General features: G+C 48.3%; 1 protein-coding gene across 11 annotated transcripts in view; it reads left to right on the top strand.

The window, feature by feature from the left end:
* The window catches only part of Setd3 (SET domain containing 3, actin N3(tau)-histidine methyltransferase), a 61,095-nt gene that overhangs the window by 714 nt on the left and 40,325 nt on the right, over positions 1 to 20,056 (top strand). For 6 of the 11 annotated variants that reach the window (XM_063240842.1, XM_005000493.4, XM_063240846.1 and 3 more), the window contains exons 2-6: positions 11,985 to 12,094; positions 13,689 to 13,781; positions 16,004 to 16,152; positions 17,728 to 17,800; positions 18,081 to 18,337. In XM_063240842.1, the coding sequence (XP_063096912.1) occupies positions 11,992 to 12,094; positions 13,689 to 13,781; positions 16,004 to 16,152; positions 17,728 to 17,800; positions 18,081 to 18,337 (675 nt within the window). In that variant the 5' untranslated portion in view covers positions 11,985 to 11,991. Of the gene's footprint in view, positions 1 to 232; positions 333 to 3,245; positions 3,351 to 11,984; positions 12,095 to 13,688; positions 13,782 to 16,003; positions 16,153 to 17,727; positions 17,801 to 18,080; positions 18,338 to 20,056 lie in introns of those variants that run through there. The other 5 variants (XM_063240844.1, XM_063240843.1, XM_063240845.1 and 2 more) reach the window with 5 other exon arrangements.

The following is a 20,056-nucleotide window of genomic DNA, read 5'->3' on the forward strand; positions in this document are numbered from 1 at the left end:
CACCCGGCCTCAGCCCGGCCAAGAGGTCTGCGATCCCCGGTTTCCACCGGGAAAGAAGAGGCCCGGCCGGCGACGTGCGCCACTTGCTGCGGGGCCTCCCGGTCGGAGGCTGCCCGGCGCGCACTCACACTTCCGCGGAGCACGTTGTTTTGTTTTTTCTAAACGAAAGAGACGAGGTTTCCAAAGCGAAAATACTTACCAAGTGTGCTGACGGAGTGATTTTGCTTTTCAGAACCTGCTATGTGTTGAACCGTTCAGCGATGGCGCTGCTGAATCAGGGTGGTGGTTGTCAAAACTCACAGCACTGAGCGCTGAGAAGTGGGGATTTCAGCGTATGTAAAGGACACCTCTTCCTCTCCCACGTTCTCCGCAAAAATGATCCGAATAGTACTTCAAACTGGACCAACCAGTAGTCTGGGAATGATGTTTCCAACTTTCCTCTCGACCATCGAAATTTGCCCAGAGTTGATTGAACCGTGATACAGTGTCTCATAGGACCACTATGCACGGAGTTACCGCTGTGATTTCGGGAGTGAAAGATATCTGGGTGAAATTCGGACAATTTAGGAATGAGTTTTTCTCTGGTTTAAAAAAAAGTTTAGAAAGCTAAGTTCTTCCACAGCTACAGAACAACATTTTTCAGAACCCCAAGCGGCTTTTGGCCTCAGCTTCCCCTTTCTGCCCTCCCCCCTTTGTCCTCTGTGTGTTTAAGACGGGAAATTTCTGTCTGAAGTGGAGCCTAGTCTGAATGGAGTGAGAGGGTCGCTGCCTCTGGTCTCTCCTGGGGTTTGCCAGTGTCCCAGGGCAATGTTCCTGGAATGGGAACTATGTTGGGCTTGGAGGTTTCACCTGCATGTGGTGTAGGAATGAGAGTTTCTGTTCCTTTTCTGACTCATAAAAGCACAGTGAATTTGTCAGTGAGAAAGTAACGCTATCCACCTCCTCTTCCATGTCATGGTCATTTGGGTCACATTTTGATAAATCTTTGCTTTAGAAACCACTAGATAACTGAGGAAAACATGAACGTTGTTGTTAAATGTTTTCGCGTTCTAAGGTTCAACCACTGGAAGTGTTTTTAAGAGTTCTGATAGTCATGAAAATCTCCTAAAAACTTGATGTTCTCGTACCTCAAAAAGTGTGACAGAGATGGCAGCACTAGGGGCAGTACCAACACCAGCACATCAAGCCTTTGTTGTGGTAAAATTTGAGTAGACAATCTTGGAATTCACAGACAACCAGAGGCTTTTCTGGTGTATCCCCTGCAGATGCTTCTGCATGTGCTCAGGTGCCTGTGTAAGGTGGCACAGTGGTTTCCTATGACTGGTGAACCTCCTTCCATAGCTTTCAGTCATCTGTTGGTTACTTGTAGTATCTAATGCAGTGTCAGTACTTGCCATGTGCAACGTGTTTGTAGAGAACAATAATTAAAGCCCCAAAATGGTAAGTTCAGTACAGGTGAAATTTCCAAACATTTTGATCCACCCTTTGCATCTAGAACCCAAAGGTAAGGGCTGATAAGGAGGAGGCTGACTGCACATAGTTGGTGACATGTGGAGTTTTAGTAAAAAGAAGAGTTAAGACTACCGCTTCCCAGCAATTTAGTGTGAAGCTTTGTAGTCTCTCAGTGTTTGAATTACACAGTATGCTTTTCATTTTCTTTTCCCTTGTGACTGATAACACTGTATCATTATTGTGTGTCTTTCTCTGGAGGTTCTTTATCCTTAGAAACCGGTAGCCTCCTCCAGGCCGCGGGGCACTCCCTTCTTTGGAGGTGGCGAGGAACTTTCTAGCCAGGGAGTTTCCTCTTGGTGGACCAGAGTCCTGGGAATGGAGCCATGGTTGTGTTGCCCCAAAGATGCCTGAGAGAGGCTTAGTACTTGGTGTTAAATATCTTTTAACTCAATAGTGAAATACCTTTATTTTAATGTTACTTTGGGAGTTACTTACTTTCTCAACTCACCGTTTTATGGAACTTGTTTTTTGTTAGTGAAGAGTATTTTCTCTTGCTGCAGTCACAGAAGTATTTACATCTTGGATGCCAGTTCATTCTGATTGAGACTGACAGACCAAGGACTCCTTGCTTTTAAAATTTTCTGTGGCTTTCATTTTTACATCTGTAGTTATACCTTACTTGGTAAAATGGATTTATTTTTATTGCTTCATTTACCTATTCATAAAATTCAAGGTGTTATTTTGTATGGAGGTACTGATTTTATAGTATTTACTATCAAGGTAAAGATAAATTTCTAACCAAGTGTTAACTCACTTATTTTCCTATCATTTGGGTTTGTTTTTTTCTCTACATAGCCTTGTAGAGAAAAAAGTTAATTCAAAAATCTGCCATATCGAAAGCCTGCCTTTTGTTCTTGAATTCACTTAGTAACTCCAGCCAGAGATTAGATGTTACAGATCCCATTTCCATTTGGGAGTCTCCCATCAGGTTTTAGAAATAATGTCAGAAGTTACAAGCATAAATATTGATCATTTTTCAACCGAAATATATTTGAGTGAAGGAAGTGATTTCAAATTATTTTGAGTAAAATTCAAGTAGCAGTGTTAAGAATCTGAAATTCCCCTCCCCCCTTATTATGTTAAATACTTTCCAAGAAATAAATTACCAGTCAAGGTAAATACATGCCCTCCTGGCTGACAGGGAAGACAAAGCTCACTGGCAGCTTAAGATTTTGAAAAGAATCTGAGAGGCACTGATTACCAAGTCAGAGTGAAATTTTATCCTTTTCCAAGCCTCCGTCAGTACTGGGGTGGCAGGAGAGGATAGAGGGACAGAGCAGGAAGCACTGCAAATTGTTGAGAGAATATTGATAATCAGATGTCTGTAACAACTCTTTAATTTTTTTAAATTGACAGAAAACATATATACATAGAACTGAATAAATACTCTTATATTTTAGGTTTATTATTGTCTATGATCTTGAGTTTCACTTTCTGTTTTTTAAAGCATACTTCGACACGCAAAGTCTAGAAATGTTCTTGCAACTGAATGTTTAAAAAATCCGAATCTCAGCAGAAAGTAAGCGTGACTCTTTAATATCAGTGGCTTTTAGTAAGTGCAGTTAAGAGAAAGTGAAGAGTCATGTTGAAAAATACTCACTGAGTTGCTTTTCCTGTAAAGTACTTACCAGTAGCTTAAGTAGCTTGACAGTTTGTCACTTGTTGATTGTAGTAACTGAACGCTCTTGTGGTCACCTCGCTGCCTCTGCTGCTGTTTTCATCCTGACATGCAGGCCGTACCAAGACCTCGGTGAGGGACGTGCCTGGCTGGGGAAAGCTCCCCTGGAAGTTGCTCATGTCCCCAGTTTAACTGATGTTACTCCGTGTATTTGGACAAGGTGAGCAAAATTGCTCCAACCTTTTAACGGACTAGAGAGAGGAGACTTGCACCCATGGTGTGTTTTACTACTGCGATAGAGCGTTACTTTGAGTGTCAGAAATAACAGTTTTCTTTAGTCTTCATGAGAATCGTGGCTGGTTTTGAGCTTAATCTCTGACCTGCCATTAAATATCTGTAGAGTTTTTTTTTCAGTTGAATCTATCCTCATGTATAAATTAACCTAAGCATCAGTTTTCTCATCTGTAAAGCTGCCATAAGGATATTTATCTTCTCTGATGTGTAACCTGCTGACCTTGTTTTGTTTTTTTTTTTTTGGTCTTGTTCGTTTTTTATCGGTACCAGGGATCGAACTCACAACTGCCTGCTTACAAGGCAGGCACTTATGCCTCTGAGTTAAATCCCCAGCCCCCTCACCTTGGTTCTTGACGCATAGCCCACATGATGCACTGTGTTGGGGAACTGTCAGTATGTGGCAGGGGTGACACAGCTCCGGCATCCTGATAATCCCAAAGCAAACCTGACGGTGATCATGAATAGCTGCATTAGAAACCCAGGTGCTCAAGACGGCGTATCTTTTATGTGACAGCTTTTGTGAATTCCACCATGTAATGCCACATTCAGCTTTGCAGTTTAGATTGGGTATTCTGGAACTGCACGGCACATATGAACCGAGTAGGTGTTAAGTTCCAGGAAGGCAGGAGGCCCATGGATTGTGCCCCTGTCAGAGCACGTTTTTAGGGCCTTGTTGACACCCTGAGAACTGCCCACTGAATTGAAGTGCAGTGTTCCAACTGGTTGTGTTCACTTGTGCCATGTGTGTTGTGAGGAGCGTATTAGCCGTGGAGTAGAGAAGACCTTGGGGAGGACATGATGGCTGTCCTCAGTATGGAGAGGTCAGGGAGCACGGGGTGGCTCCCAGGTACCCAGTGCCGGTACCAGAGTATCAGGAAGGTCACCCAGCAGAGCTGCTCACCACTCACTGTAAGTTAGAAGCTTCAGGTCTGGTTCTCAGCTCTACCTCACCCTTGTGTTTGCCAGCCAGAGATAACCCTGAGGAGGCAAGACAAAGTGTCTTCACACTTGGATTAGGCAGAGGACATAAAATTGTAACTGCTATATAATGTCGCATGCCTTTGTGTGACGCGTGGGCTTGTGGTTAAAAGTAGATTACTCCAGAGGTCTCTTCCAATCCTGATGCTGTGTGGTTCTAGGATCTAGAATCCTGGTGCCAGGAGTGTGAGGGGTTTGGAAGTAATTTACCAGATTACAGCTGTTCCTTTGCTTTACCGCTGTCTTGTTTATTTTAGAGGGATATAATAGGATTTTTCATGATACCAAATGAGTCATTGATTTATAACAGTTTTTTTTTCTTCCTTTTCTTTTTTGGGAGGAGGGGAGAAGCAATTTCCTAGAGTAGGAGCCTCATTTTTGGACAGGAATACTATTATTTCTTTATTTGGAGGAATGGTACAAATTGAAGAACATAAATGGATATTTTGGTGCAATTTATAGAAAGGATACAGGTAACCCCAACATGCATGTGCTGCCTTTGTGATTGGGGAAGTCTCTTGGGGTTACAGGATGTTGGCCTAAGACTTATAAGCATGTTCCCTATTTTTCTGACACAGAGAGTGGGGAGGCTCTCTGTGTCACTCCCGCAAGCGCATGCAGCAGCTTGCTGCCAGAGTTGGTAGGATGCCTGCGCCTGCTGCCTCCTTCAGTGGTGCAGCTGTGGAGTGGGGTCCCCGTGAGCTACGTTGCCACACAGATGCGGGCCTGAGCTAGGGCTTCCTGAGTAAATTGCTAAATAAGTGCAATCATAAATGGTTATTTCAGTTGTATTGGTGGAAAGCAGCATTTTCGGGAAAAGCTGATTACGTATGTGTATGTATATATAGCAAAGTACAAACGTGTATCCTTTCCATGTAGAATTTTTTTGAAGAAAAAACCTTACAACTGAATTCTATTATATTCAGTATGCATGTACTCTGCTTTGTAAAATGAGGTAAGTATCTGGCAGCCTCTCCCTTCCCCATTAGCCATGGTCTCCAAATGTGCTTCATTTTACTTCTCCTGGTGTATATAGTCCACTGTAGAGATTCATGGAAAAGAATTACTTCATTGGTCAAAGGTGATTGTTGGTTAAGATACTCATGAGTATCAGTTGGTGATTTAATAATTGAATATGTTTTGTATCTCATTGTCTGTTAGGTGGAAAGAATGTTCATGGACTTGATAAGTTTATAGGGCTTTAAAGGACCAGCGTTTGAGAATCCTATAGATCTTTAAAGATGTAGAGAAGTTTGGTGGTGAAGAAGAGGAGATGTGAGAAACTGTTAGCTCGCAAGGGCTTTACACGAGCCGTTTTCTGAGAATGGCTCTGGCATTGTTCAGTCCATTTGTCTGTCAGTCCTGTAGTGCTTCATGCTTTCTTCTGTTTTAGATCCTTAGGTAAAACATGCTTTCTTTCTTATTTAAATCCTCCCCCTCTCCCCCCGCCACCTGTATCTCTGTTTTCTCCTATTCAGTATTTGTAAATCATACTTACTTTCAATCTAAACTTTGGAGGAATCTGTCTTTTACTTAGCTTCAAACTTTCTAGCTAACATTCGTAATGTAATGAGAGAGAGAAGGAAGCAGAGACCCATGTATTTAGGTTAGCATGTATTTACGTTTTCCTTATTTAAATATTTGTGATAAATATTGGCTATAAACGTTTGGTCTTTGTGACCTTGATGAATGCTTAATGGGTAGGCCCTTTTTTACTGGGAGCATTAAGGCTGTGAATTAAATCTGTATCTGTCTGACTGATGTACTAAAACCTGGAATCTAGCCTCCAAGTCAGCTAGAAATCACAATGAAAATTATTCATTCTGTGTAAAAAATTTTTGGTCACAAGTGACCAAAAACTCCCTCTCTTGCTCTCATTACATTACGAATGTTAGCGAGAAGGTGTGAGGCTAAGTAAAAGATCTTTTCCTCCAAAGTTTAGATTGAAAGTAAGTGTGATTCACAAATACTGAATAGGAGAAGGGTAGGTTATTTTAAGTCCCTAAGGTTAGGGAAGTCACACACATACATTTTTTTCTTTTGCTAGCTATAAAAGACAGAGGAGGTTGTATTTAGCAAACCACCCACACCTGGTATTAGCACCTTACCAAACTGCCCAGAGAAATGTAGTCATCCTCTTTCAACAGTACTTTAGACTTTGCCCTTCTATGTTTAGTTACTTGTGTATTTCAGGAATTGTCTATGCTGCTTTATTTTGGATGGTACACTTGGTTTCCCAGCCTTGACTCTGGGGTCCACAGGTGTGGCTTTTTCTAATTTCGTTGTTGTCTCCAACAGCTGGCGTTGTCCTAGGTACGGATACAATGGAGAGCTTGTTTCTGGGCGTGTGCCCACGTTAGGAGACTGCCTTTGTGCTGCAACGAACCCCAGCTTTCATGTCCGGAGCTGTGGGACTACTGTTTGGTGCTCTGGTGTCTTGGCCGAGCCATAGCTCTCTAAGCCGTCTGATAGCGGCATCCTCACTGCCAGGTTCAGTGGGCTGGGTGGGCACACCGAGAGACAGCGTGCAGGTGGTGCTGGTGGCGCTGGTCCCAGAGGTCGTGCTTGGCCATCGGTCCCCTTTTTCCATCAGAAGTGGACTCCGTCAGTCATGCTTTGCTGCTCCATTCCGACTGACTTAGACACTTGGAGTGTTTTTCAGTTTCTATTGTTGCATTTAATATTCTGAAACTTTTCCATGTTGTAAACTATGGATTTTAGAAAGAAATGCTTTTTAAGTGTGATACCGTGTAAGGTTAACTCTGACCCTCATCCTTGATCCACATGGCATGGCTAACCTGTCTGCCTTGCTCCCTTTGGATATACTTGTATTTTTACTTTAACAGTTGTCCTAGTTTTTCAGCAGAGCTAGTTACATATTAAGTCAGTGTCTTGTTTTGACTTCTAGTGGGACAAAAATTGCTAACCCTAACATACCGGAACTTGCTACCCAGGTTCTTCATTCAGCAGATATTTGACCATGTCACTGTGCTCAACTTGGCAGGTAATGGAGAGGTGGTAGCATTGGTTTCTTTCTGCACAGGACAGCAGGCCAGGTCAGCACACAGATAGTCTAGACCAGTGAAGGTGAGCTCACCGAGGCCTGGGGCTGGGCTCTGGGCTGTGGGGAGGAGACTAGGTGAGGCTGAGGACTCCTGACACTCCTGGAGAGGGGTAAGGACATCCAGGCCAAAGAGTGAGAGTGACAGTAGGCCCCGGGGGCTGAGCTAGGGCAGGCTGAGTGTGAGGAGCGGCTGGGCGTACAAAGCCTAATGCTGTGTAGAGAGAAAAAACACATGTCAGGCCTTTCCTTCAAGTGCCCTACGTTAGGGATGCCCATCCAATACCAGGATGCCAAATCATATTGAGGCACAGGAACCCTACAGACATGGGTGGCTATAAGTTTAGAGGCACATCTGCTGCACGATCAGACTGCAGAGAAATTGCTGCCCTCTGGAGGCAGAAGTCTTTGTGTTTTTTTTTTTTGTGGGAGACAGGATCTTACTAAGTAGTCTGTGCTGGCCTTGAACTACCTTTGTAGTCCAGGCTGGCCTCAAATTTGCGGTGATCCTCTTGCTTTACCCTCATGAACACTGGGATTACAGGCGTGCACTAGCACATGCAGCTCAGAGACTAAATTTCAAAGTAAATATAAAGGCTAAGCCATGTGCCCCTGGCTGCGTAGATTCAGTGCAAGGCCTTGAGACCTTAGGCAGCTCCTGGCAATAACATAAGGACAGGGAACCCTCTTTCCCTGCCTAGGAGGGAGGATCTCTGCCTAAAGCAAGGCCAGTCACTTCTCTTGCGCCTGTGTCCCTTCCCACGGCTCTGAAAAGATTGGTTCCCAGGATGAGCCAAGCCTTTGGTCTCTGTTAATGCCCTTGAATCTGACTTTCATGGGCGTGGAGGCTACAAAGAAGACCCTAGGGCCACAAGAGACTTTTTGGTGGGGTCTCAAAGTATGTGAACAATTTTGGTAGGAGGAGAATTTAGCTGGGGGTGGCTTCACGGCAGGAACAGGGAGGTGCCTGGGTCCCCAGAGCTGCCTCATGCAGGGGCTGGGTGGAAGAAAGCAGAGCGGGTAAGTGTAGGGCGAGGCTTTGCTAGGGCGATCAGGGTTACCCCGTGAGCTGTGGAAGAGCAGTGCGTGCGTGCAGGAAGCCTGCCCAGTGTCCGATTCCATCTGGGTGAAGTTCAAGTAAAGGTGACCACAGAAGTCAAGGGAATGGTTACTGGGAGGTGGCTCTGTCTTGGGGAAGACTTGAGGCAGGGTGCCACGTGCCAGCTGTGCCATTGCCCTACCGCGAGGTGGCCTTGTGGTCACACAGAAGCCTGGCTTTGTGTATGTTGTTGGGGGCAGTGCTGCAGGGTAGGAGGTTGGAGGCCAGGAAGGGGGATGGAAGGAGTTGAAGGAGCAAGCAGAGGGAGCGTCCGGGAGTGGCTTCACTTACTGAAAGCATGGCCCACGGGGCTTTTGAAGATGGCATTCCGGGGTGTCTGCTCTCCCCAGGCTGACTTACTGATGTGTTTTGAAGTTTCATCGCTGTCATATTTCCACACTTATTACTGTATGTAGAAGCCGGCAATTTTCTGACTGACGAGGAAGGAAATCTTAAGGATGATTTGAATTGTCAGGCTTCACCTGTAGGAGCACAACTGCCAAAGGGTTTGTGTTGTGCTTTCAAAGCACTGCGACTGTGTATCTAGCAGGGCCCCACCCAGAGCTGGAGTGATGTCTTTTATATGTTTCAAGGGCCAGGAACTTTAGTAGAAGCTTTAGAAGCATAGATTTGGACCTGAGCTGAGAACAGACCAGGTGTTCTCCCCTGGAAGCTCAGGGTAGTGTCCCCATGACCTGCTCTGTGCCGAGCGCTGGGCTAGAGGTCGGGGGCTCGGAATGTAAGTAAGACTGAAAGGGCGCCTCGGGGAGCCTTTCACTGGGGGCCTGGTGTGTGAGCCAGGTTTTCAGTGCAGCAGGGTCCAGCAGTGATCAAAAGACATACAAGAAATTCCAAGGGAGCAAATGAGAGGTGACGGTGGCTAGGAAGACAGGAGTCCTTAGCTGGTTGTCTAGGTAGGGTTTCTGCAAGAACTGCAATTTGCTAACATCTGACCCAAGAGTGGAGAAGGCACAGGAGGGCAGATGTGACGAGCTGCTGGATGCCAGGGGCCTTCCTGGAGCACAGGTGCTGGAGGGGGACACGCATGAGCCATGCAGCAGGGTCTCAGCAGGGCGGGTGTGGGAGGAGGCTGGTGGTGTTGCCCAGCATCACAGGCCTGTGCGGAAGCCTTTTGGTCCCCTGAACCCTGCAACGCTGCATGCTTCCTGTGTAGCTAGGCAGGGTGGTTTGGTGCTGAGTTCAGATCCTAGCTCTTTCTCTTACCTGACGACAGGGAGAAAGGCCCTAACCTTTCTGCAGATGTCCCTTAAGTGCTGAGGATTATACAGACTGCTCCTAGTGTCTGCGTTGGATTTCTCCTGCTGCCTGGCAGAGGGCAGGCACTAAATAGCAGCTGCCACTGCTGCCTTTATGACTGACTGGAGTTGGGCAGCTGCCAGGAAAGACTGAGATGGGAGGGGCTCAGCCTGGGGGGACGGTACCCAGAGCAGCCTGTCTACAGAGCTGACAGGTCCTTCCTGTTGGGGAAAGGTGGCAGCCTCAGACACCTGGTCCAAAGCGCCCATCTCGAGTGACCTGGAGCCATGAGGACCCCACAGGACAGAAGGCTGCGCCAGCAGGGCTGAAGGGAGAGGCCCGGAGAGCTTTCCTGACAGTGTGTTCTGTCTTTCTTCCTGCCAGGCCAGCAGATTTGCTATATTTGGAAATGATTAAGGTCCTTATGCCAGGCTCCTTGGTGCCTTTGGCTATTTTCAGATGGAGTTCAGTGGTCCTCCAAGGAGATGCCCGGCAGGGCAGGAGGGCTGCGCTGTGGAGGAGGCGGGCTGTCCACCCTGCGGTGACTGGCCTCAGCTGAGGGAGATGGGGAGGGAGGACTCTTCCGTGTACCCAGAGCTGCGCCCTGCCTCTTCTCTCCTTACTTTCTTTGCCTTTGGTTGCAAAACTACTGATTCCTTTTACTTCTGTAATAGTTTCAAGGATCTTTCAAGTATCTTCCCTGGTACCTTTCCATTCTGGGATGCCTGATACTGTGTACTGCACACGCTTAGAAGGCGTATTAGCGCAGTTACACGCTGGCCCTTTATAGATCGGATACAGAAGGGAAGATGCACATCTCGGTGAGGAGTGCCTTCCCCATTATGTCAGCATGTGGCTTTGGGCGATGCTTTATTCCCTGTGGAATCAGGGATCCTTTCTGGGAATGAGAGAAGATGTCCTGCAAACCTTCTGTCCTGGCCATGCCTCCCTGCTCTAACAGTCACTTCTTTTTTGGTGCTAGGCTTGAACTCAGGGCCTCACACATGCTGAGCACACACACACTGCCACTGGGTTCCACTGCACACTGCCCTCAGCTGTTTTTTGGTAACAAACCAATTGGCCGGTGTATGTTCTGTGGTTCTCCTAAGGTCATGTGTGGTTCACTGGCCAGGGCTCTAGGCAGACGTCACTGGGTGTCTTGCTTTGCAAGCTGTACAGCTTTTGGCTGGACTCTGTCTGTCCATCCTCCTGGGCTGCCCTCCTAATGCTCTGCTGTCCAGGGGGTCAGAGCCCCACTCCAGGCCCCATGCCTGCTCTCCGCTTCCCCGGGGGCCAGCTCTCTTCACTGTGCCTTCTTAGCACTTCTCTAGTTCTGTCCGAGCCCTCGCATTGCTTGGCCCTTTCTGCACACATCCAAGCTCCCTCCTTTGAGTCGGGCATCACGGTACAGAGGCCTTTACCCAGCATACTGTGGTTTGCCCTGTGTGGCACTGTCTCATTTACCTGTCGGTACTGGGGTCATTTCTCAGGGCCAGTGAACAAAATACACAAGTGATGTGTGTCGTCGGCCTTCTGGTAAAGCTCTGCGCAAGACACTCGGGATTCTCCTGGGGACACCATGCTGCACTTCAGATGATCTCTCTCAAGTCTTCAGCCATTATTCTAGCACTCGGTCTTGTGCATGGATTCAATGCCAAGGAATCAGTGGTCTTTTTTGGCGTGAGAGAATACGCATCTAAACCTTTTGTCCAGAAAGTCTAATTTGCAGCTTGGGATGCAGTTCCTGCAAGTGGGAAAAGATTCTTTCAAAGGAAAGTGGGCGGAAAGCATCTGTGTCTGCTTTTGTGATCGTGTGTATGTATCTTGTGTGTGCCTCACGGCTATGCCTGTAGTGTTGTGGAATAAACATGTAGTTTGCACAATAAAATCTATGTGGTTAAAATATTCTAGGGTAAAATTTTCTTACAATATTTTAAGTGGAAAAAAGTGAACTTTTATTTCAGAGACTGACGTGCAGATTTTTATTTTTACATTTCCTATCTGAGATCCTTTAAATCCTAATAACAGGTGTTTCTTTTTCTGGAAAACTTCAGGACATAGACAAGGACTTAGCATCTCATGATGAGGACACTGACATGCCACATTTTATTACTCGGTTTCAATCCTTGGTTATGTAATTTCTTTTCTTTTCTCTCTTCTTATAGTCAGAAAATGGGTAAGAAGAGTCGAGTAAAAACTCAGAAATCAGGTACTGGGGCTACAGCCAGTGTGTCTCCAAAGGAAATCCTGAACCTGACCAGTGAACTGCTACAGAGTAAGTGCTGCTGCTGCCCCTGCTGCCCGTGTGTGGGGAGCCCAGCTTGCTCCCGGCCCCTACATCCCCCTCTGTAAAGATGGGGACGCTGCCACCTATGCGGCCATGTGACTGTCAGCCCGTGGGGAGGCGTCCTCTAGGCTTCTGGGGCTCAAAACAGGTTCCACTTGTTGGCAGTGTGGGCTCAGCCCCTCTGAGGTTCTGTTCTCGTCAGCAAACGTCACTGACTGTCCCTGGGACAGGGCGGGCAGGAGCTCTGCGGTGATAAGGCGGCACGCTGGCCAGGGAGTCCCACGGCCTGGGGGTGGAGTGGGGAGCAGCCTTCCAGGGTGGCTCCCCTGTGTCTCAAGGGTTATGTGATGGTAATCGGATTTCACATGCCATGTCGGTGTCCGAGAGCTCCTGCTTCAAGGAAGTGAGGTAAGTGCCCATGCTTCCTCTGGTCAGTGGGACTTGGTAACTTCTGAATATCCTGAATGTAAATTGATACTGTTGAGCCCCATTCACCTTTGCCTCTGTGTTCAGCTTGTGTGACAGCTAAACCCCCAATCAAAGTTTAGCTTTTCTTTCCTGACAGAAAGCAGGCCACAGTCAAGTCAGGGCCAGGTCATGGCCCCTGTGGCCCCCCTGGCCCCTGCAGAGCTCAGCTGCCCTTACCTCCCCCATCATCTGCCACCTGCCTGCCTGTAGGCAGCTTTGCAGCAGGGCCTCGGGCAGGGCTCCTGGAGGAAGAATGAAGTCAGACTGGTTAACCCGAAAGCTGGGGTCAGCCGGGTCCTGCTCACTCAGTGTTACATGCAGAGATTCACAAAGCAATAATGTGGGAACCAGAGTTCCGAACCTTCAAAAAGCTGATTTCCCAGCTGGCAGGAGAAGCATCTTGTCCCCTAGGCTGAGCTGAAGGTGATGGCAAGAGGAGAGAGAAAGGTGGCTGGCTCACTGTTAATCATTGGCCTCAGAGGGCAGAGGGAGGCAGGTGCTCGGAAGGGTTCCCTCTAGAATCTGAGTGAGGCTTACGAAGGAAGGAGCCCTGGCCACCCGCACTTCAGAGCAGCCAGCCCTCTCTTGGTTCTGGTCCTACAGTAGGAGCTCAGCTTCTTGCGTCCGTTCCATCTCTTGAACTCCCCCAGAGTGCTCACTATAGTGCAGGACACATGTTTGTGACATGTTTGTTGACTAATTATCTTCGTGGCCAATTCAGCTGGTTTCCTTAGGGAGTCACTGTTAAGGTACTTACCTAAAAAGGTGACCTTCTGTTTACTTGGGGAAGTATTTCATTTTAGCTCAGCGGTTGGATTTTACTTGTTCACAAGTATATTCTGAGGAGGAGCAGCAGGAACAGGCTGGGTGGGAGCTAGGTCCTCCCACGGGCAGATGGGGCCGTGTCGCAGGCTAACATGGGCACTGGCAGGCTTCTGAGGGCTCGTGTGCTTGGAAAAGTGTGCCTGTTTGATGCTTACACAGCGCCTGTTCACTGTCTAGGCGGAGGTAACTCTGTCCTTTAAACAGAAGCACAAAACCCAAACCCTCTTGGTGCCGACTGGCATGTCGGGCTGAGGCAGGAGGGTTTCATGCCATGGCACTTCTGTTACAGAATGTAGCAGTCCTGCACCCAGCCCTGGGAAAGAATGGGAAGAGTATGTGCAGATCCGGTCTCTGGTGGAGAAAATACGGAAAAAGCAAAAAGGTAAAGTTACAATGACTTAATTTGAACACTGTCATGTGGCATCTTGGCCCGGGTCAGGGTTTTGAGAGTAGGAGGGGCTCAGCTGGTTGGCGCCAGTCTGTGGAAAGGTTCCTGGGCCGGGGGAGAGATGTCCCGGGAGACCGTTGGGACCATGCCCATTTCTGAGACCAAAGGGTGAAAGTTTTGAGTGTAAGGGAAAATGTTCACATGGGATGGGGGCACTGAACTTTGTTGATTTATATTTTATGAAATATTTGTTTAAATCTTGTTTTCATGCTGCGTTTCCTTAGCATTTGGGGACAGTACATAGTACTGTCTGGTCAGCACACAGATCTGTGCTGCTTGGCTGCGAATGGTCCCGAGTTTGTGATTAACTCCAGCCTGTCTTGGTTAGCTCCGACACGGAGTTATACTGCTTCAGGGTGCAGTTCTCGGCCATCTCGCCGACCCTCAGCCAGCCTGGCAGCAGAGCCCAGTGTGGCTCTGCAAGGCTCCCTCGGGATGCCCACTGTTTCTGCCCTCTAAGCGTGAAGAGTGAGATTGGTGTGCAGAGCCGCATGGAAGCTGGGTCAGCGTCAGACGGGGAGCCTTCCGGATGCCCCTTCTTACCGTCCTGAGAGGGAGTCGGGGTGCCGTTTTCGTGTGTCTCCTGACCTAGAGGTCTATGCTGTGTGCACACATCTGTAACCTCGGAGTCCTCAGCGTGGAGGGTCTCAGCCCCCCAGGGCCGGGCAGCTTCCTTTATGAGGTGTTCCTTTGCCAGCCTTTCTGCTTGCCTGGGCCCCGCTGAGAGAGGCAGAATCATCATGGGCCACAGATAAAGATGTAATGTAGTTGTATAGGAGTAACAGATTTTTTAATTTTTTCTATTTGTTATAGCATTTATTTTTTTTGAAAAAGGCAAGCAGTCTGTGGGCCGCAGTTCAGACATGCATGTAGTCGGTTGTAGCCCAGGGTAACCCTCTCACAAGATAGGCAACCAAAAATGTGTGTCTATTCCAATTTCTCTTCCAAGTAGACAGTATTTCCCAAGGCTGACACCAAACTTAGAGCGTTCATTAATTTCGCTGAGGTAAACACAAATGACTCTGGCTCCATCTCCAGCAGTGTCTCTGCACATCTTGCTTGACACAGCGGGGTCCCGGGCGCTTTTTCCACATTCAGGAGCTGCCTGGTCCTCGCCTATAATGGTCAGGACATGGTGGGTTTTCCATGCGTGGCCATGTTTCAGACATGCCGAAAAGTCTAGAATAGACAGTGCGACACTCGCCTGAGCATGTCCTGCACAAGCCCACGCCGGACTGGCTTCTATTGCCCTGTCCGTCTTTTCTGCGTGCTCCTCTCCTGCTCGCCCTCCCTCAGTCCTGCATGGGTGTGGGGGTTGTGTCCCAGGAGTGAGGGCACAGAGGGGGCTGCAGCCCCGGCCCCTTCTCAGCACCCCCCTCCCGGAACTTTCATCCTCTTGTGAGTGCTTTTCTCCTCTGTGCATTACCTCCAAGCACCACCAAGACAAACAATGGCCACGTGAGCATGTTTTACAGATTTACACCGTGTCACACCTACTTGACGATTTTTTAAGGTCAAGAGTAGCAAAATTCATTGACGAAAAGCAGCGGGGCACGGCGTGGGGAATAGGAGCAGCTCCTGAGAGACAGGTGGGGCCCGGGCGGTGGCCCTGACTTCGTAGCGCAGTTATGGGGTGTCTGCTCACCTCAGTTCCTGGCGGTCTGACCGTGTAAGCTGCTCTGAAGCTCCTGAGAGCTCTGAGCGGCAGGGCTGTGGCGCTTGTCATGCCATCCCAGGTCTCCAGGGCCCGATGACGAGTGGTGCCTTGCTTTCCGTGGGAGTCTGGTCAGGCCGTGTGAATCCGAGAGCTGGTGCCTGAGTCGGGGCGGGGAAGCTGCCTTGTAAAGCAGGCGTAGCGGCGCTGGCGGCTTTGTCCCCTGGCCAGCGCAGTGCCCGACAGTGCTCACGGTGCATGTAGCGCCTAGGAAGTACCGAGGCGTAGCTCCCTGTCACCTCAGGGAGCAGAGGCTTTAACACGCCTTCCTGGAGCGTGCCGAGGTATGTACTTGAGAGCCTGCTGGTTACATTTGCTGCTTTCCCCAGCGGAGCGCTAGGGCTAGTCCCGTGTGAGTGTGCTCTGCTTTCATTTTCTGGGAGCTCTGTGAATGACATGTGTCCTAAAAGTAGCTCTTGTTTTCCAAACATGGATAATATAGGTCTGTCTGTTACTTTTGATGGAAAAAGAGAAGATTACTTTCCTGATCTAATGAAATGGGCCTCTGAAAATGGGGCCTCTGTCGAGGGTTTTGAAATGGTTAACTTCAAAGAAGAGGGCTTTGGTTTGAGAGCAACAAGAGACATCAAGGTGAGTTTGTACGCGGTTAGTCCGAGGGGGCTGCGTGTGCTTGAGGCGTGGCGAGGTGTCGAGGGCTGCTTGTGGGGCAGACGCCTGGGCCCCGTGGCAGAGGGCAGGGGGCCCGCCAAGGGCCCACAGCCCTGCCAGCCTGGCCTCGGGGAGCTGCCTGCTAGCCTGGCTGGCTCCCCCTCCAGGCTCTGCATGCCGAGGGCTCCCGTCTGGGTGGGAGGGTGGTGTGAGAGCCCTCAGCCTGCCCTCAGTGCCAGTTCAGAGTAGGGACCAGGCCTCTGCTGAGAGAGGTGCTGCGGCCATGCTGGGGCTTCCCGCCTTCCTCCCGGGGGAGCAGTGGACCTTCCCTGCCACGTCTGCCCCTTGCCGCTGCCTCCCCCAGGAGGAAAGCCCGAGCCAGTGATGAGTCTGGGGGAGGGCCGTGGGCCCTGCAGCCTCCGGAGGGAGCTGGTTGCTCTCTCCTCCACCTGTGGCTGCAGTGGGGCGGTCCCTGGGAGCCAGCGCTGTGGAGCTGGAGGAGGCTGCCAGCTGGTCTGGGTGCAGTAGGTGACCTCCTGTGGACTAGCTCTCCCTTGGTTGGTTCAGAGCAGAGCTGGAGAGAGTGGCCAGGTAGAGAGAGTGGGCGCTGTCTGGGCCCCTTCGCCTCCAGCGTTGCTAGTGAATGCAGTCAGCCTCCTGCCGATACACTGCTGTGTCTGTGTCTTCCCTGTATCCTTACACCAGACTTCTTCCTTCGTGGTGCTTCTCATCTGTAGTAAGTGACATGACATATAAAAATGATTGAACCAGTAGGCCTTAGCAAAGGCAAGATGTCACCTGTTCCTAGCTCTTGGCAGGCCAGGGACAGCTTAGCTGTGTGGTCCCTCTCACCTGTGCGCTTTGCCCCGGGTGGGACTGGGAAGCTAAGACTCAGTGCCAGCTCGGGCTACTTCCCTTGGAGGCCTTTTGTCTTGGTGCTGCGTCCCCGTGTGGCCGAGAGCTATGTGTGTGAGGCGGAGCAGTTCGATTGCCGGGGAGCATGCCGAAAGAGCTCTCACATGGCCAGACGAGCACACGGCCTTGGGAGAAAGGTGCGGGAGTCCGAGCCCCCAGTGTGGCCCGTGCAGGCGGGACGGCCAGGGAGGGCGTCCCTGTGGCTTCCGCGCCTCCGCAGTGGGAGCAGTTCCCGTGGACAGACTGTGACTTATGCTGGGGGTAGCAATTGTTTTGCTTTGTTTTTAGAATTTAGAATACAAAGAACAGTCTTTGTGTGATACTCCAGATATTACTAAATTTGCTTCTAATTCAAGTAGAAAGTCCCTTTTATATTATCTACCTTCTCAGTATAGTTATCCAGTGTATACAGTTTTTCAGTTTTTCTACTGGAAATAGAAGTTTAAACTATGCTTCTGCTAAAATAATATGTTAATATAAATGCTTACATTTTAAAATAGATTTGATACTTAGAAAATACTTGCTGATAATGGAACTGTGAGTTGTGTTTTGTCTGTGGTTGAATTTCTGATTATAGGATAGGATTGAAGATTGTAACATGTTTTGATGATTCTATAGTTTTCTTTTTTTTTTCCCCTCTAGGCAGAAGAATTATTTTTATGGGTTCCACGAAAGTTACTAATGACTGTTGAATCTGCTAAAAATTCAATATTGGGTGAGAATAATTTCCGAGTGTTCAAGGCAAATTATAAATGATAAAACTGTAAAATTCCATTTTTGATGCTAAGTCCTATATTTAGTTAGTTGTTTACACAACTGGTGAAATAGTCCCTCAAATATACATTAAATACTTTCCATTTTATGTCTAAATAAAAATGCAGATGACTTTGTTACCAGACCTTTTAGTTTTTCCTACAATTTTAGTGTATGTTTTGAGTGACTGCTTTTTAAGGAAGTCTGTGGAGCTAACACTGCCAACTTCTGGGTTCATTCAGGGCCCTTGTATTCTCAAGACCGAATTCTTCAAGCCATGGGAAACATTGCTCTGGCCTTTCACCTGCTGTGTGAGCGAGCCAACCCCAACTCTTTCTGGCTGCCCTACATTCAGACCCTTCCCAGTGAATACGACACCCCTCTCTACTTTGAGGAGGAGGAAGTGCAGTGTCTGCAGTCCACACAAGCTATCCACGATGTCTTCAGCCAGTATAAAAACACAGCTCGCCAGTATGCCTATTTCTACAAAGTCATCCAGGTGAGTGGGGTGCGGGCACAAGGGGGCAGATTGCATGTGTGTGCCCTTGGTGATAATTTAGTAAATCGTAAAAATTTGTTTCTCAGAGTGTACTGTGTTATTTGCATTAATTCTGTGTGCAAGTGTCACAGGAAAGTCTCGAGACAGTCGTGATGGTTTGAGCTTACATGCTCACGCCTGCCCGGATTTTGGCGGTTCAGCCTCTCTGAGCTTGCATTTCTAGTCATCAGCAGAGGGGGAGGTCTCCCTCGGCCAGCTCCCAGCTTCCACGGAGCTGGGGTGGTCTGCCTTCCCAGGGCTCAGGAATGGGCCCCTGGGCCACTGTGCCTGGTCCATGGCTGAGAGGTGGCTGCTTGCCACCTGTCCCTTTCCCTGGGCAACGTGACAGCTTGAGTCATGCCGTTGAGATTGTTTCTTAAAGGACCCATTGCTGCTGTGCTTCGCTGCAAGAAGCACAGATCATCTCATTGCTCCGAGCAGTACCGTTTCCCATTTATTGTTTTAACTTTGCAGCACGCTTACGGCACACGAATGTCACTCTCAGTGATGCTTAGAATGCTTGCTCCCAGCCAAATGCTTCAAGTGCAAGGCGACTCTTGTTCTCCAGTAGAACTCACTCTGCTTTTCTAGCCCTTGGACAGTACAAAATCGTTAAGAGTGATCAGAGTGTATACCTAGCTCTTGATTTAGGTTTGCTTAATTGAAAAGCTGTTGACAGAGCCAAGTCAGAACTTTGCATCTTCATGTAGTAGACACTGTGGCCCTGTGGTCTCAGGTCTGCTGTGTCTCTTGGTGACCACAAAGGGCTGTGCTGTCTTAGCTGCCATGGAAAGCTGACTGGCAGGTCTGTGTTTTTGTTGTTGCCCATTGTTGGGCAACAGACTGCAAATGAGCTCTTCTCACTGATGGGTTTCTCAAATCTGAGCTGTTAGGAGTTGGTAGTTGCTTGTAGCCTCCCCTGAGAGGAGCTGGCCTCTCTTATCAGGCTGGGAGTTCTAGATCAAAGGCAAGTCTTCGGACAGCTGGCCTGGCTGAGTGATCGCTGGGTGGTTCATTGTAGTCCCCGGTTTATTTTTTATTTCAGTGTTGACCAGGCAGTGCAGCTTTGTCTCAGAATTTGATGAGGTTTTACATGTCTACAGTGTGAGTCACTAAAATATTCTCTTCAGAAAGGTGGAACAGGTTTTTGTCAGTCAAGAACCAGGTCTCTTCACTCCCTGAAACAAGCTTTTCCTTTAGTTGATGTTAAGTAACTGAGTTATCCCATATTCTGTGTAGTAAATAGGACCATTGTGTATGTTTCAGGCTTTAGGGAACACTTGGAAAGAGACCTCTTCAGGAGTTTGCCAAATGTAGTAACATTTTCACATGACTCACAATTTATATAACTTACACATCGTGTCTCTTTAAAAAATGAATAGCCACTGGACATGGAGGCGCACGCCTGTAACCCCAGCACTCTGGAGGCTGAGGCAGGAGGATCACTGTGAGTTCAAGGCCTGAACTGCACAATGAAATCCTGTGTCAAAAAGACAAAAAAAAGTTCTTTTTAATATATATGTTTATATGTTTTTATTAATGCGTGTTAGTTTTACAAGATATGAAATTTGGTTCTGGTAGTTTCATGCATGCATATAGCAGATTTGATCTTATCCATGACTCATTACCCTTTTTATCCCCTTTGCCTATCTCCCTCCACCTTCCCTTGCTGTTTGTCTA

This window comes from Cavia porcellus, unplaced genomic scaffold (genome assembly GCF_034190915.1).
Source record: "Cavia porcellus strain 051 isolate PalLab524CR breed Dunkin Hartley unplaced genomic scaffold, mCavPor4.1 scaffold_31, whole genome shotgun sequence".
Classification (NCBI taxonomy): domain Eukaryota; kingdom Metazoa; phylum Chordata; class Mammalia; order Rodentia; family Caviidae; genus Cavia; species Cavia porcellus.